Source organism: Podarcis pityusensis, assembly GCF_964106645.2.
Source record: "Podarcis pityusensis genome assembly, chromosome: 7".
Taxonomy (NCBI): Eukaryota; Metazoa; Chordata; class Lepidosauria; order Squamata; family Lacertidae; genus Podarcis; species Podarcis pityusensis.
The window spans coordinates 39,161,217-39,176,528 of NC_138031.1; the positions used below are offsets into that span (position 1 = coordinate 39,161,217).

A 15,312-nucleotide genomic window follows, 5' to 3' on the forward strand; every position below is an offset into this window, starting at 1 on the left:
GCACATGTCTGGCCACATTCTGGACCTTGTTTTCTCAAATGTTCAGGAAGAGGGTGATTTGAAGGTGGCGGACATTGACATCAGTCCCTTGTCATGGTCAGATCACTTCCTGTTGCAATCTAGGCTGTCAGCACCTTTTCCCCTTCTCAGAGGTGGTGGGGCTATTAGGAAGGTCCACCCACAGAGGCTGATGGATCCAGTGGGACTCCAAACAGCTCTGGGAGTTTTCCGGCTGATATGACTGGCGCCCCTGTCAAAGCCCTGACCGACCTCTGGAACACCCAAATGGCTCAGACTATTGATACAATGGCCCCTGAGTGTCCTCTCCCACTTTGTGGAGTCCATTTGGCCCCCTGGTATACTCCAGAGCTTAGGGCGAGAAAACAAGCTGGGAGACGGCTTGAATGCAGGTGGAGGAAAGATCTGAATGAATGCAACCAAACACTGGCAAAAACGTTCCTTCTTAATCAAGACTTTGGTTGATTTAATTGACATTCTATGCCCTTTTAAAATGGGGTTGGGGTTGGGGTGGTTATTGGGTTGTTGTTTTCATTTTATTTATTTTGTAGTTTTATATTTTGATTTTATTCTGTGATCCGCCCTGAGACCTCCGAGTATAGGCCGGTATATAAATTCGATAAATAATAATAATCTCTGGATTCAGTACAGAGAAAATCTTCACCCAGCTCATAGTTAAACTGTGGAACTTGCTCCCACAGAAGACAGTAACAGACTCTAACATGGATGGCTTTAGAAGAGGATTAGACAACTCCATGGAGAACAAGGCTATCAACTAGTCAGGATGCCTATATTCTACCTCCACTGTCACAGGCAGTAGGCCTCTGAATATCAATTGCTGAGGAGCACAGGTAGAGAGAGTTTCCTGTGCCCATGTCCAGCTTGCAAGCTTCCCATCTGGTTGGCCACTGTGAGAACCGGATGCTGGAATGGATGGGCCCTTGGCCTGATTCAACAGGTTAGTCTTATGATCTCATAAAATAAGAACATAGCATAAAAGGAGCCTGCTGTAAACATAGTTAACGGACATCTAAAAGTACCCAACGGTGTAAGATAAGAAGCAGTTGAGCTTGAGTCAAGTGTGCAATCACCTGACTGATGAGCATTGAGAAACCTGAAATCTGAAACATGGGTTACAGAAAACTGAACATGGGAGAAAGACAGTAAAACTGAAACAGCAGCTCTTTGTTTTAAAACCTGTGCAAGCTAATTATGGATTATTTGAATCATTTATTTCTCGAAAAATGAGGGTGTGTGTGAAGTTTATGATTCAGAATCCGTTGGTGTCAGGAGTAGCAAATGAAGCTGACAGCAATCTTGTGAAATGTGCTATTGCAAAGTGGTTGTGGGGAATGGATAGCAGAAGCTCTCAAAGTGTGATTCCACCTCATGTGTGATAGCATATCCACTGTTATAACAAACACTTTCCTACTTCCACAAAAAGGTGGGAAAGTATAAGTACCATTTAAAAGTCAGTGCTCAAAACTGACTGCTAAAAAAAAGAAGAAGCAATCTTTCAAGTATACATTTTGAGTCCCGGAACAAAAATTAATACATTGCTCAGTTTGAAACACATAAATAACCTCATCACTATTATTAGAACTTCCCATCTGTTTTTTAAAAAACAAAAACAGAAGCAGCAGAAGAAAGAACTATTAAGCAAAGGGCTGCAACATTAACTGATTAATCAAATGCAATCATTTAATATTATGGAGCTCAATTAAAATATAGGACCCGGTTAACTGGGCATTGTCCTGACATGCTCTGAACTCCCATTTAAGATCACCCCAGACCTCCCTATGACAATTGTAGAGAAACTCTCATCAAGAAATGGGAAGGATGCCTAGAGGTGGCTGTTGGCTCTGATTTTCTCAGCCTTATATGAATGGGAAAGAGCTGTGCTCTGCTGCCTCCTCCTGCCATCCCTGCCACTGGGAAATGGAGTGGGCCGCCACTCAACTGAATTCTCCTCCAGGTGGTCCTCCCATTTTCAATGAGAGGTGGATTTGTAGCTGGTTGAATGGCCATTTGTCATGTAAGCTCTAGTTGAGATCCCTGCATAGCAGGGAGTAGGGCAAGATGACCCTTGGGGTCCCTTCCAACTTTACAGTTCTATGATTCTCTAAGGCTTTTGCCAACCTGCTGTTTCTCAGATGTTTTGGACCACATTCCCACCAGCTGATTGGGGCTGATGGGAGTTGCAGTCAAAAATACCTGGAGGGCACTAGGTTGGTGAAAGTTGGCCTACACCATTAGTGATGATTCAGCCATACTAGCTTGAATCTGATTACAATTGAGAATGTGTGTATTTAGACCAGAAACCTGAAGAGGCTAGAGAAAGAGGAAGGAAAATAAGATTATGCTATTTGAAGTATTGAGGCAATGGGTAATGTTATGTGACCAAACTGTAGATAATGCCTGGGTCCTGCCATGATGATGAACTTTCCTTAGAAAATCCATACGCAAATAACGCTCTGCAAGTTCTGTGTTATAAATAGTTCTTTGGAGACATGTAAACCAATGACATTTGTTTCCTACAGGCTAAAAATGTTCTACTCTGAAAACTGGATTTGATTGTTACCCTGGATTAGTCACACATCAGGGGATCAAGATGCAAATCCACCATGACAAAAAAAAATATTCTAAAGGCTAAATAGATGGGTAACTCAGGCTGCTTCATAAAATCTTTTTTCCTTTTGTCTCTGGTTATAATGCATCTAGATCAAAATAAATAAACAGAAACTTATTCCCATAGAAACCTTGCAATCTAGTTGCTTTATATTTCCTAGCTGAAATTGTGAGCTAGTTCTTGCTGAATTTTTCATTGCCTTGTTTCTTGGAGCTAGATGCATTATAATATAATTTATGCTCCTTTGTTTGAAAGAACATTAAACTTTATCAGGTTCACACAGTCCAGTTGTATGCAGGTTCTATATCAGACTTATCTCTTTTTTAATTTTTGCCTTAAGCACTTGCATTTGAAGAAGAGTAGCTCAAATGTAACTCCTAACATTATAAACATTGGTTTGAGTAAAGGTATTGACACTTAGAGTGAATTCTACAGTAACAAATCAGGATTGTGTTAACTTAAAGGCTAAAGGCATAACTTAGAAGCCAGCACAATCCACACAAAGAGAACAACTGTGCTACTTTAGATTTTGAAAAGACCTTGTGCTTTACTCAGGGTTCAATCATAAGAACATTTTTTCCCATTTTTTTCTCTCCTCCCCCAATCAGTTTGGATGAACACATGCTAGGAGAATAGCAACAACAGAGGTAGAGAATGTACTTTGTATGCAAGAGACATACCCAATCCTGATTCAAGATAAAAAAGCAGCTATAACAATTTCCTGTTTGCAAGAAGAGTACAAAGAATGTTTAATACACAAGAAAGAATTGTGGACTGAATTAATTACCTAAAACAAAGCTCTGCTCAATATCCTAGTAGCTTAGCTTCAAATGCCTAGCACCATATGACAGACAGTTCATAACTAGGAATAGTGGAAAAATTCAGTTCAGTCAACATTTGAAGACAATCTTACTTAGTTTGCACTTTCCAAAAGAATACATGAACTGAAACACAACTGTCTATGGAAATTCACACTTATCCAGATTTTGCAATGCAGTTTTTCAGCTAAGTGTACAAAAATGCATCTACTAGGGTTGGATGTGCATATAAATGCATATATTTGTTTACAAAAAAGAAAAATACATTGTATTAGGGAAAATTGCTTTGCAGAACAAACATTTAAAAATAGGGGAACAAACATTTAAAAATGTGTGTAGTAGGAGAAACCTGCACAAAAGTTGTGATGAATTTTCATAAGAACTTTTATTTTTAAAAATGGTAAACTGATGTGGAAACATGGATAAGTGAACTTAAGACTGGAAAAATGAGAAAGTGAAAGAAAGCAAAAATATTTGGCCAGCTCTAGCCATAACTTGGAGGGATTTCAGATGACATAAGCTCTATGACAGCATAAGGTCACCATCTACAACTCATTGTAGAGTTTAAGTGGTAAGAAAAATCGAGTCTCATCAATTAGGTGCCAAACTGAAGCAAGACAACATTAATGCTGCACTATAGGGCTATTGTTTTACATGGTCCCTTACTTGAGGGAGGAGAATCTGGACATCTGTAGGACACTAAATTTTGAGTTCCTGCTTGTTGGTGTTTGGATTCTCTGATCACTTCTTTCTGCTGAGCAGGCGTTGCAGATGTTCCCATAGGCTTCTCTCTGCCAACTGAAATTTAATTAAAAGGAAGATTAAAGGTCATCATATTTTATTTCTCTAGAAATGTCCAAAAAATCAAGAAGGCAATAGGTCTTGCAGTTTTTCAATATATCATATTATTAATGCATGTTTTATCTTTATGCATTGTGGAAGATATACATATTTGAGTTTGGTCTCCTAGAAGCTCACTCCTTAATATCTCCCTACACAAAATGAGATGGTAATAAATTCCTCTTACTGCTTTGGAAATCCAAGTCATGTGTTATCAGCTATGTATGCTTCAAGTGGCTTGTCCCTGAGGTATATTCCACTACCACATAATTCTGTTTCCTTCTCTTTAAAAAGAAAACACTGCCATAAGCCTTCTTCAGCCAAAATTAAATGTGTGCACAGTCCACCACGCTCTGCTCCTATACATACTGCAGCAGCAAAGAAGAATCAGATGTAGAGTTATAGATTTCAAATTGGCAACATCTTCTTTGAAATAAGCTGCAATTTTTAAAATCCATTGAAAAATTTAAACTTACAAATATTGCAATAATCAAATCTGGCCATGATGGAGAAGAGGTCTAACCACTCCAGTTCCCCTGGGGCTGGGCCTGGCTGTACCACTGAGTGACTCCATGGTCCAGCTCAGTGTTTTCAGTCAAGGAGGGGAGTCCAGCCCCACAGCCACTGACAGGTTCTGCAGCCCAGCTAACAAACCCTCTCCCATCTCTGAACAAGGCAGCTTCTCTACCTGCTCTCATATACTGTAACCCCTCACACCAGTCTCTAATAGGTGCTTTCCAGCACTCATCTACCTGCCAAGTTGTGACAAGAAATACAAACTGAACAACTGAATTAATTGTCCCCAACTCAATAACCCCAGGAAGTCAAAAAACATGATAGGAATAGTTACAAATGCAAGGAGGTTAATGGCTTGGCCTAAATATGATCCTAAATGAGAGCATTTCACAGGTGAATCCAGACTTTGCCTTTCACAGATAAAAAGGCTGTTTCCATCCATGGAAAGCCTTTGATCCAGCAAAAGGGGGAAGCTGATGTTTGCCTATTTCCCTCACACCCTGCAGTCCCAGAGTGACTTCTTCCCAACCCTCTAGTACTGTGCAGCAGGTGTTGTTGGGGAGAAGAAAATCAGCAAAGTTACTTTGCAGGAGCAAAGTCTGGATGCAAGATCATGCATTCATTTATTATTTCTTCAGAATGATAAAAAATATATCCTTTCCCTAAGGGCTCTGGCCAGGTAGTAATACTGTAAGATAAAAGTATGTGCATATAGATAGACAGATGTGTGTGAACACACATTAAATCTTGCTTACTTAGTCCACCTAAGAAAGTGCTGCAGTGCTGCATTGCCTCTTAATGATGCTTAAGTGGAAAGTAACTGTAATGGATCTACCACCACTGACTGCCCTCAGTTAAACGTGTAGTGAACTTATTGTATGGTGCGCCAATTAATTTAATTTCTAAATTGCCACCAGTCATCTTTTTGGGTTCTTGTGTGAGTGAAAACTTAGCTCGCCTGAGGTATTTTCAAATACAGTGGTACCTCAGGTTACATACGCTTCAGGTTACAGACTCCGCTAACTCAGAAATAGTACCTCAGGTTAAGAACTTTGCTTCAGGATGAGAACAGAAATCATGCTCCCGCGGTGCAGCAGCAGCGGGAGGCCCCATTAGCTAAAGTGGTGCTTCAGGTTAAGAACAGTTTCAGGTTAAGAACGGACCTCTGGAACGAATTAAGTACGTAACCAGAAGTACCACTGTAGTGTAATATACCATGGGGATCACCACACTCTTTTTAACTGATCTGGGAGTCTTCTCTTTCTAGAAGATGTCTCCCCTCCTGACTGAGATGAGACCCAGGTAGACTGTATCTGCACACCTGCTATCTCCCCTGGCTCAGACTCAGCCCTCCTGTCTGTATACTCCCCCAAGACACTCACTACAGTCTTACTATCTAAGCTATGAGGCTCCTTCCTCTAGCTATAGATATTCTCCTCAGAGCAGATATTAAACTCAATTCTGAACCAAACTCCCTCAGACAAACCCTGTCCTAATTCCTGTCTCCCATCTCAAATAAAGCCCTGTCTAAAAACTCCCTCAGAAACTGCTTCTCCCAAAGTGCTGCTCCACATCTCCTATTTGGTTAGCTGTCTTGGTAGCCAATCAGAGAGAGGTTCCAGCCCTCTGGTGGAATTCTGAAGGACTGCATCACCAGACTCTGGTTTGGCTCTGAACAGTTATGTTCAACTAAAAGTGTCCCTCTAAATGCAATTCTTGACTGAGCCTGGTTCTAGGATGGTATATTTTGTAGACTGCGTACTGAGAAACTGCAATGGGATACATGAAATGACACAGTCTCTTACCTGGGCTGCTCCTGCAAATCACCTGGGCTGCCTGATCAACACAATAACACTGAGTTGCATTAATTAAAATAGTATTAATGTTTGATTATTGCAGTTCTATAGAGCAAATGCTTCATAAACAGGCCCTGCATTGGTGCCTCAAATACAGTTTTCATCTTTAGTTTCAATCAAGGTTTTTATCTTTCTAAAAAGACTCCAAACAATATTTTTAATGTAAAAGACCAACCATTTAGAATGTGACTTACATTTGACAACTTGCGGGTAAAACCAAATGTTGCTTTCTCCAGTATGAACAACTGGTTTGGTCTGACCATTAGGCAGGAGACCTACATATATCCCTCTATTTCGTGCAGATTCTAGGCTTACAGACCCACTTTCTAAATTCTTTTGCACTTTAAAATGACAGTCCACATCTCCTGTGCCCTGTAAGAAAGCAGATAATAACAAGAAATCAGCTGACTGTGTCCACACATCAATACAAATATTATTTTTCTGGTAAATTTCTCATTAAAGCAAGGGAGTTCATAGAATCATAGAGTTGGAAGGGACCCCTAGGGTCATCTAGTCCAACCCCCTGCGACGAAGGAATCTCAGCTAAAGCATTCATATACATTTCAGTGGTCAAAAGATGCAGAAAAGATGTTAAAGGCAGAAGAAATCTGATTAATCAAATAAATCTGTGCAAACCAAACAAAGAATGCAGCCTACCAGAATCTCTCTTGGCTGCTTGACCCTGTTCAACCTACAAAGAGCAAAACCCTAAGTAAAGCCAAAGATAGAACTGCTCCAAATTTGGTATACTGAACGACTTTAAAACATGGAGTGGATTTCTAAACATAACATTTCCTGTAGAATCTTGACACAGCTTCCAAAATAACAGGTCTCCTACTGGCTTCCCAGGATAATACTTAAAGTAATATTACTATTTATCCCTCTAATAGTCTATCTCTATTCTGAAGAAGCCATTATTAAGAGCCTGAGAGCTCAGCCATCTTATTAATAGTACTGTTTGACACAACATTATAATGGCCATTTCAGTATATTCATTGACATTCACATTACTAAAGATCTACTGATACTTATTAGATGCAATACTTCAGGCATATTATAGGCAGCCATCCAATTTTAATCAGCAATTTGCACTGACCTTAAAACCAGATTTAACATTATTATTATCAAGAAACCCGCAGTTAATCAATTTGATCCATGGGGAGGAGAGAGACTCATAAGGTAGGCACACTCTATCTACAGGAATTACTAGCATGACTATTTGAAACATTTTACATAACCGTGGTTGTTATAAAGGTTGTTGTATAACCCCTTACAGAATAAAACAGGCCTTGTTTTCTAAAAAAAGTTTTAAGCTTTCCTATTTTTATTATTATTTATTACATTTCTACACTGCCCTTCATCTGGGGATAACAGGGCAGTTTACAATATTAAAACACAAAAATACATAACATAATAACAGTTAAAGGCCATAGATTATTTAATTAGCCAAAGGCCTGGGAGAAGAGGAATGTTTTTGCCCGGCACCTAAATATATGTAATGAAGGTGCCAGGCAAGCCTCCCTGGAGAGAGCATACCACAAGCAGGGAGCCACCAAAGAAAAGGCCTGCTCTCGTGTTGCCATACCTCAGAAGGAGGCACATAGAAAAGGACCTCCAATGATGTTTGCAGGACCTGGGTTGGTTCATCTAGGGCAGGGGTAGGCAACCTAAGGCCCGTGGGCTGGATGCGGCCCAATCGCCTTCTCAATCCAGCCTGCAGACGGTCCGGGAATCAGCGTGTTTTTACATGAGTAGAATGTGTCCTTTTATTTAAAATGCATCTCTGGGCTATTTGTGGGGCATAGGAATTTGTTCATTTCCCCTCCCCCCCCCCAAAAAAATATAGTCCGGCTCCCCACAAGGTCTGAGGGACAGTGAGCTCCCTGCTGAAAAAGTTTACTGCCCCCGGCCTAAGTTGTTCAGCTTTTTTTTTTTTTTTTGCTTGCCTGCTTGCCTGCCTCCTTCGCGTCCTCTCCCTGTATGCCTCCTCCACCAGACCTGGGGCGGTAGGCCCCCACTGCCCCCACCTTGCTCTGCCCCTGCCTGGTTCCTCCCAGGAATCCCATCCTACTCAGGCCATAGCCAGTGGTTCTTTCATATTATGACACCTGTCTCATATAATCTTTACCATATTTCTGGGAAACAAAAATCATAGTACTGTCAAGTCTTAGCCAGATTCTTCTGTGTTAGCACACTTAAAATTGCTTCTTCTTGTGGCAGGTTATGTTCACATCCACAGAGAAAGCATGAACAGGAGCTCCTTACCGTTCCATTACACTGCCCATCCTTGATCCTCAGATACATTCTTGGGTTTTTGACACTTTCAAACATGCAAACCCCAGAGCTGATTTTATGTACTCTCCAGTAAGAGTCGTCAGATTGATTTCCTGCTCCACTGCAGCTCCCATCAGGCCTCAGGCAGAGAGACTGGCAGTAGCTAGTAGTGAGCAAAATTATGGCACTGTTGTGGAACACTCCCTAGAAATCAGCAAAAAGAACCAGCTGTAAATAATATGGCCTTTCAAACAGTTCTGTACTTCTTCACCTTTCATCCCAGTGCAGTGACTCTCTAATCCTTGTTACCCACAGCAAATCACAAAATGTTTTCTTTTTTTATGGTGCCAGGTCTCCTACACATTTGATACAAGCCAGTAAGGCTGCAATCCTATACCAGCTTACCTGGAAGTAAGTGTCAAATAACTCATTGGGACTTACTTTTGAGGAGATGTCATGTGTAGCATTGCACTTCCACTTACTTCAGCTGGATTAGTAGATGCTGGGAGAGGGGGTCTGAGAGATAGTGGTTTGCTTAAAACCAAGCCTAAGTATTTCCTAGTTCTCAGCTCTAAGACAAATGTGGTACTTGTGAAATGTGGCACATATATTTATTTTGCTCCGATTAAATAAAAATCTATGTGGGAAGTTTATCTTTTCACAGGGAAATAAAACTTGTGCTCCACTTTGCAAGTGACAGCTTTTTTTAAAAAAATAGATCTTATTTCCACGTGGGGGGGGGGGGGAATCACACACAAAGTGTGAAGCAGTCCTACATATCAGACTTGGTTGTTTTTATATGTGTTTGCACACAACCTCAACTGCCTTTTGGTTGTGTATGGCAGAATTATTCAGGGCCACAAGGAACAACAAAGGGATTTAAAAAGAAACCCTAGCCTCACACAGTGATTTTGACGATTGCAGTCTTCAGCTCCACCTAGTGGGTGGAGAGATCTCTCTCATCTGTTGAAACCAGTTAAGGCAGTGGCTTATGACACATACCACCCAATTGCCTTTCTCCTCCAATCTCACCTTAACATGAACTACAAACTCCTTTGTCAGTCCTGCATAGCTTGTGGCATCATCAGCTACAGTGCCTTGGATATTGAAAGTCACCATTTGCCCTGGGTTCCGGGCAGATTCCAGAATTGTGCAACGACTTGGCTGAACGTGAACCTGCAGCTCACAGTGGACGTCACCATTGTTCTAATAAGGGCAAGATGGGACTAATCAGTATATTAGACTGAAAACTGAGCCAGATAAAAAGTCATGGTTTTCTTTGCACCCAAACTGCATAGCCAACTGCAGATTGCCATAAGCACCAAAGATCACCTTGCTGTTATTCATTTATTATTCGTTATTTAGTTCAACAATTTATAAAATCCTTAACACATTAGTTTCTATGGGGACATTTTTCTTCTGTTGCCTTCAGGCTTGCAGTCTGACGCTGCTGGATGCTGCAGGATTTCAGGTCTCAGATTTCGCTATCTGGAGATATAAAGTATCCAGAGAATTTCACCTCTCTTTATTTCTTAAAGGGTACTTTAGCACCTTCAACAAACAACACTGCAAAAGGTCACACAGAAGGCGTCAAATCAGAAGATCATACTCTGGAACCAAAGTCTCTTGGCAGTTCAGTTCGAATTCAAGATTTCCACCTTATCATTGTCTCCAGTAGAAACTATCTGTGACTTCTTATAAGAGTGAAATCCCGTTACATTGTATTTATGAAGAAAAAAACAGACATTATTAAGGCCAAACCAGCAAATATGATTTGTGGGATAATCCTCCAGCATTACAGGCATCACTGTGGTTTTATGGATGGTGCTCTTAGCTAGAATGCTAAAAGCATAGTATTAAGTAAATTATAACGGGTACTAATATGCAATAGTATAAAAATACAGCAGCACAGTGCACAGCTTTGGAATAAAACACTCTAGGCAAAGAAGACTTCTTTGTGGTACAAAACTTTTTAGAACCACACCCCACTGCCCTCTGATTCTCTCTTTAAACTGTGTTGGCTTTTGTCAACTTGGTGCTCTCTTGATGTTTTTGGACAACAACTCCCTTCAGGCTGGGAAGACTGCGCTGCATATTAATCAGTTCCTGATCTTGCCATATTTCATCCTATCTACTGAATGCAATCTGTATGGTTTTTTTGCTGATTCTCAATATCAGCAGCATTAGTAGTTTTGGTTATGCCAAAGAGAAAAGATTGAACCAAAATCATGGACCCCAGTACGGTAATTCAAACCCACCCACGAAATGTAAGGTATTAACCTTTTATTTATTTCCACTTTCTCTGCATGATTTCAATCCAAAAGTCCCTCAAGAACTGTTAATATGTCACAAATTTAGCTTTCCCATTATGCTTCAGTGAGAATGCATAAAAGAAAGCTACATTGCTATTTTAAATAGTGAAAACAAGCAACTATTTTACTTATTTCTTATTATTCACTCTAAAATAGTATCACACATTTGCAGGGACAAATCCTGAAGGCTTCAACAGTTTGAGAATAGTCACTTGAAATATACTGGCACAATTTGTCCCCTGTAATCTCAGCCTGAAAACAAACTTCTTAATATTTCAATATTTAGCTATTTATAAACAAAAAACTGATTACAAATGGGGGTGGGGAGGCAAGGTTCATAAGATTCATCACATACGTCTGGTTTTGGTGACCACTATATTTGCGATACAATTTACATTTTTGGAAATTCATAGACACATGGGAAAAACCTGGGCAGCTTCATACCATTCCAGCAACTGAACCATGAGCAAAGCCAAGGGCTAGGTGTGGCACTGGGTGACTTTTAAACACACATGTGTTTCCTTTTTTGATGGCCACATCGAAAAGACCTTTAAAAAAAACAGAAGCAAAAAACCTGATCAGCTGTTTCATAGCATTTTGTCTGGGATGTTCTCACTCTTAAAACCCAAAAGACAGCATGAAGTCTACTCTTTCTGAAATATATTGTTCCTCTCACAGATAAAATGTGAGGCTTTTAGATTCTCTGGCGATGGTCCTGGTGGTGAAATTGCTATATCAAGGTTGTTCTCTCAGGAATGTTTATCCTTGCCCACTAGTGTGACTAGACAGTGGGTGACATCGAAACTCACCCAGCCATACTGATACAAACAAGGATGTGCAGATACAATTTGAATCACAGTGTGGAGAAATGACCTTGCTGCATTTTAAGCAGGTAGTGTACACTGCTGCTATCAGCACTTAGGTCTTACAAGCTACCTTCTACACACACACACACACACACACACACACACGTAGAATTACAGAGGAAAGTGTCTGGGATGAATAGAGCAATTTCCAGGCTTGATCTTTGCTGCTTCTCATTTGTGAAGCTACACAAACCCAATGTGAGCATTTCTGTGTGGTTCTACAGCCCGTACAACAAAGGCTCGAGGAGCTGTCCCTTCCTCTTAGCCTTAATATGTGTAATGATATGACAAAACAAAGAATTTCGTTTAAATAATCTACTGCCTTAACTCTGTACTGTACATCTACAAAAGTTTAGAGAGTTTTCTTCACAAAAAGGGTTAACAAAAATTTACCATGATCACAAAGAAGAGACAATAAAGTTACCATATTTATCTTTCTTGTCACCACGGGCATGAACAGTTCCATCAGGAGATAGGCATATGAATCCATGGGATACCTTGTTGTAAAACTGAAGTGTATTGCCTTTCTGAAATTTCCATTTTTCAGCTGCCCACTGGTTAAAGAAAGACAGACAATAAATCATCACACAAACGGCAACACATCAGGTATCCTACACTGAATTAATATAAATTTCAACCAGCCTATTGCTGTCTGCTCTGACTGGCAGAAGTTCTTCAGGGTGTCCATCAGAAGAGTTTTAGCCTTGCAACCCATGACCTTTTAGCTGGAGATGCTAATTAAGGACTGTACCTTGTGCTTCCACAGTGCCCATTTCTACTACGAACCTATGGCCCCTGCCAAAGACTGCTTGTGCAAAACACATGGACAGCCACAGATGTTGTACAGCATGATTTAAATGGGTCTAATAATTTTGTTTAAAGCTTTAAAAAAAGGATAGAAGGTAGAATTTTACCATTTCTGCTCTTTTGATTTCCAGCTCTTGTCCTACAGAAATAAAAACACTAACATGAGTAAAGTCTAAGGGGCAAATTTGCTAGAATCAACAAGACTTAAATCCTATATAATTCCAGGGAAACTTTGTGATCCTACGCATGTTGCTCTGGAAGTAAGTCCCAATGCATTCAGTTAGGCTTACTCATAACTAAACATGCATAAGAATACAGTCTCAGACTGATTAAGCCTTAAGGCTTTGAAGCGGGTATCGGTGCTAAACCTTAAATATCAAAGAAATTATATACTGGTTGCATGCACAACCAACATTGAAACACCCAGAATGTGACCTTCTATAGACACACCACAAAGTGCCATGACTCATGAAATGTTCTTGTCTGCCAGTGGTTTATACTTACTCCCAGCAAATGTGTCATCAAGAGTGACATACAGTTCTCTAACAATTTTGCCATCATCTTCTCCTTGATCTAGCCACCTTTGGGGGGAAACACATTATTTAATAATAATACATATTTCCATGCTGCTCTTTATAAACTCAAGTATATTAAAATGAACCTGGGTTATTAGTTTGGCCAACTCTAGATTACATATCAGAAACATGGTTGTGGGACCAGATAAAGGTCTACCTTTAGGAAAAGACAAATATTTAAAAAGAGCCACATTTTTGTTAACTTCTCTTTCAGAAGTTTAATAATGAGTATTTCCCCATAAGAAACTTGAATCTCAGTATTGTAAAACTGGTGCACAGCTGTGTGAAGAATGAAAGCTACACACACAAGTACAGGCACAAACAATTCTTGTGTTTATGAAAAAAAAATGTGATTGCCATAAAATTAAAACTGTACTGAAAGATCTCTACTGGATGAAGCCATTACCTGACTGGGAACAGTTATGGACCACAGGTATGAAGTTTACGGCATGTAATGCCTTAAGAGAGAATATTATGAAAATGATATACAGGTGGTACATGACCCCAGTCAAGTTTGCAAAAATTTATCATTTGCCCGATAACAAATGCTGGAAATGTAAAGAAACTGAAGGTACATTCTTTCACCTTTGGTGGACGTGCCCAAGGATTAAGGCTTTCTGGGAGATGATATATAATGAATTGAAAAAGGTATTTAAATATACCTTCTTGAAGAAACCAGAGGCCTTTCTCCTAGGCATAGTCGGCCAATTGGTGCCAAAGAAGGACAGAACTTTTTTTATGTATGCCACAACAGCAGCAAGAATACTCATTGCAAAGTATTGGAAGGCACAAGATCTACCCACTCTGGAAGAATGGCAGATGAAGCTGATGGACTATATGGAACTGGCAGAAATGACTGGCAGAATCCGAGACCAGGGAGAAGAGTCGGTGGAAGAAGATTGGAAGAAATTCAAAGACTATCTACAGAAATATTGTAAAATTAATGAATGTTAGAATGATGTTGGATAGAAATTAAGTGGTTTCCAGCTGTAATGCTTTAAGGGAATATGAAAAATGGGTTGTTAATAGGTAAAAATCTAACGTTACTATTTTAAGACCAAAGATTAGGATAAATAAAGAGGGTAAGGATTTGCTGAACCAACAAATTGAACTGGAATACAAAAAAGGGAGGTATGAGGAGGTCCGGGAAACAAGCTAAGGAAAAATAAGTAATGGAAAAATTGAGTGGTTTTTAATCTTCTTCTTTTTTTGTATTTTCTTTTTCTTTTTCTTTTTTATATTGTAACTTTGTATCTTCTTTTTCTATTTTATTTTTATATTGTAATTTTCTGAAAATCTTAATAAATATCTTATAAAAAAAAATGGATGAAGCCATTACCGTCTTGAGCGGTGTGTGATTTCTATCAATAGATTGGGGGCTAGCATTAATATAGGAAGATCAAAATCTGTATGTTAAAGGAAATAAATGGGTACAAGAACAAAATAGATATGAATGGGTCATTTATAATGTTTTGTTGTGAAAATCCTGCTAATAATAATAATAATAATAATAATAATATCTGGCTGGGTTTCCCTTGTTTGGGAGCAGCCTTATTTGAGAACAACAAGTCCCATTGCAGTCAAATGACTTACTTCCAAATAAACTTGCATAGTACTGGGTTGCATGGGCAAGATTATATTTAGAACAATTCATTCAATACAGTATGCAATACAGCCTCCATAAAAAAAGGATGGCCAAAGCTTGAGAGGGAATATTAGCTGGGGGTAGACCTGTGCTAAGGTCTATGAAAAGAGGATGAGTTCTGCTTTTATTGTTTTGTGTGGGTGACTGAGGTAAAGA

General features: G+C 39.6%; 1 protein-coding gene across 3 annotated transcripts in view; it reads right to left on the reverse strand.

Moving 5' to 3' along the window:
• Positions 1-15,312, reverse strand: part of RP1 (RP1 axonemal microtubule associated) — a 186,153-nt gene that overhangs the window by 124,129 nt on the left and 46,712 nt on the right. For all 3 annotated transcript variants that reach the window (XM_081013254.1, XM_081013252.1, XM_081013253.1), the window contains 8 exons: positions 13,441-13,517; positions 13,044-13,075; positions 12,554-12,683; positions 11,708-11,811; positions 9,984-10,157; positions 8,943-9,155; positions 6,872-7,049; positions 4,132-4,263 (listed from right to left, as the gene is read on the reverse strand). In XM_081013254.1, the coding sequence (XP_080869380.1) occupies positions 4,132-4,263; positions 6,872-7,049; positions 8,943-9,155; positions 9,984-10,157; positions 11,708-11,811; positions 12,554-12,683; positions 13,044-13,075; positions 13,441-13,517 (1,040 nt within the window). The remainder of the gene's footprint in view (positions 1-4,131; positions 4,264-6,871; positions 7,050-8,942; positions 9,156-9,983; positions 10,158-11,707; positions 11,812-12,553; positions 12,684-13,043; positions 13,076-13,440; positions 13,518-15,312) is intronic.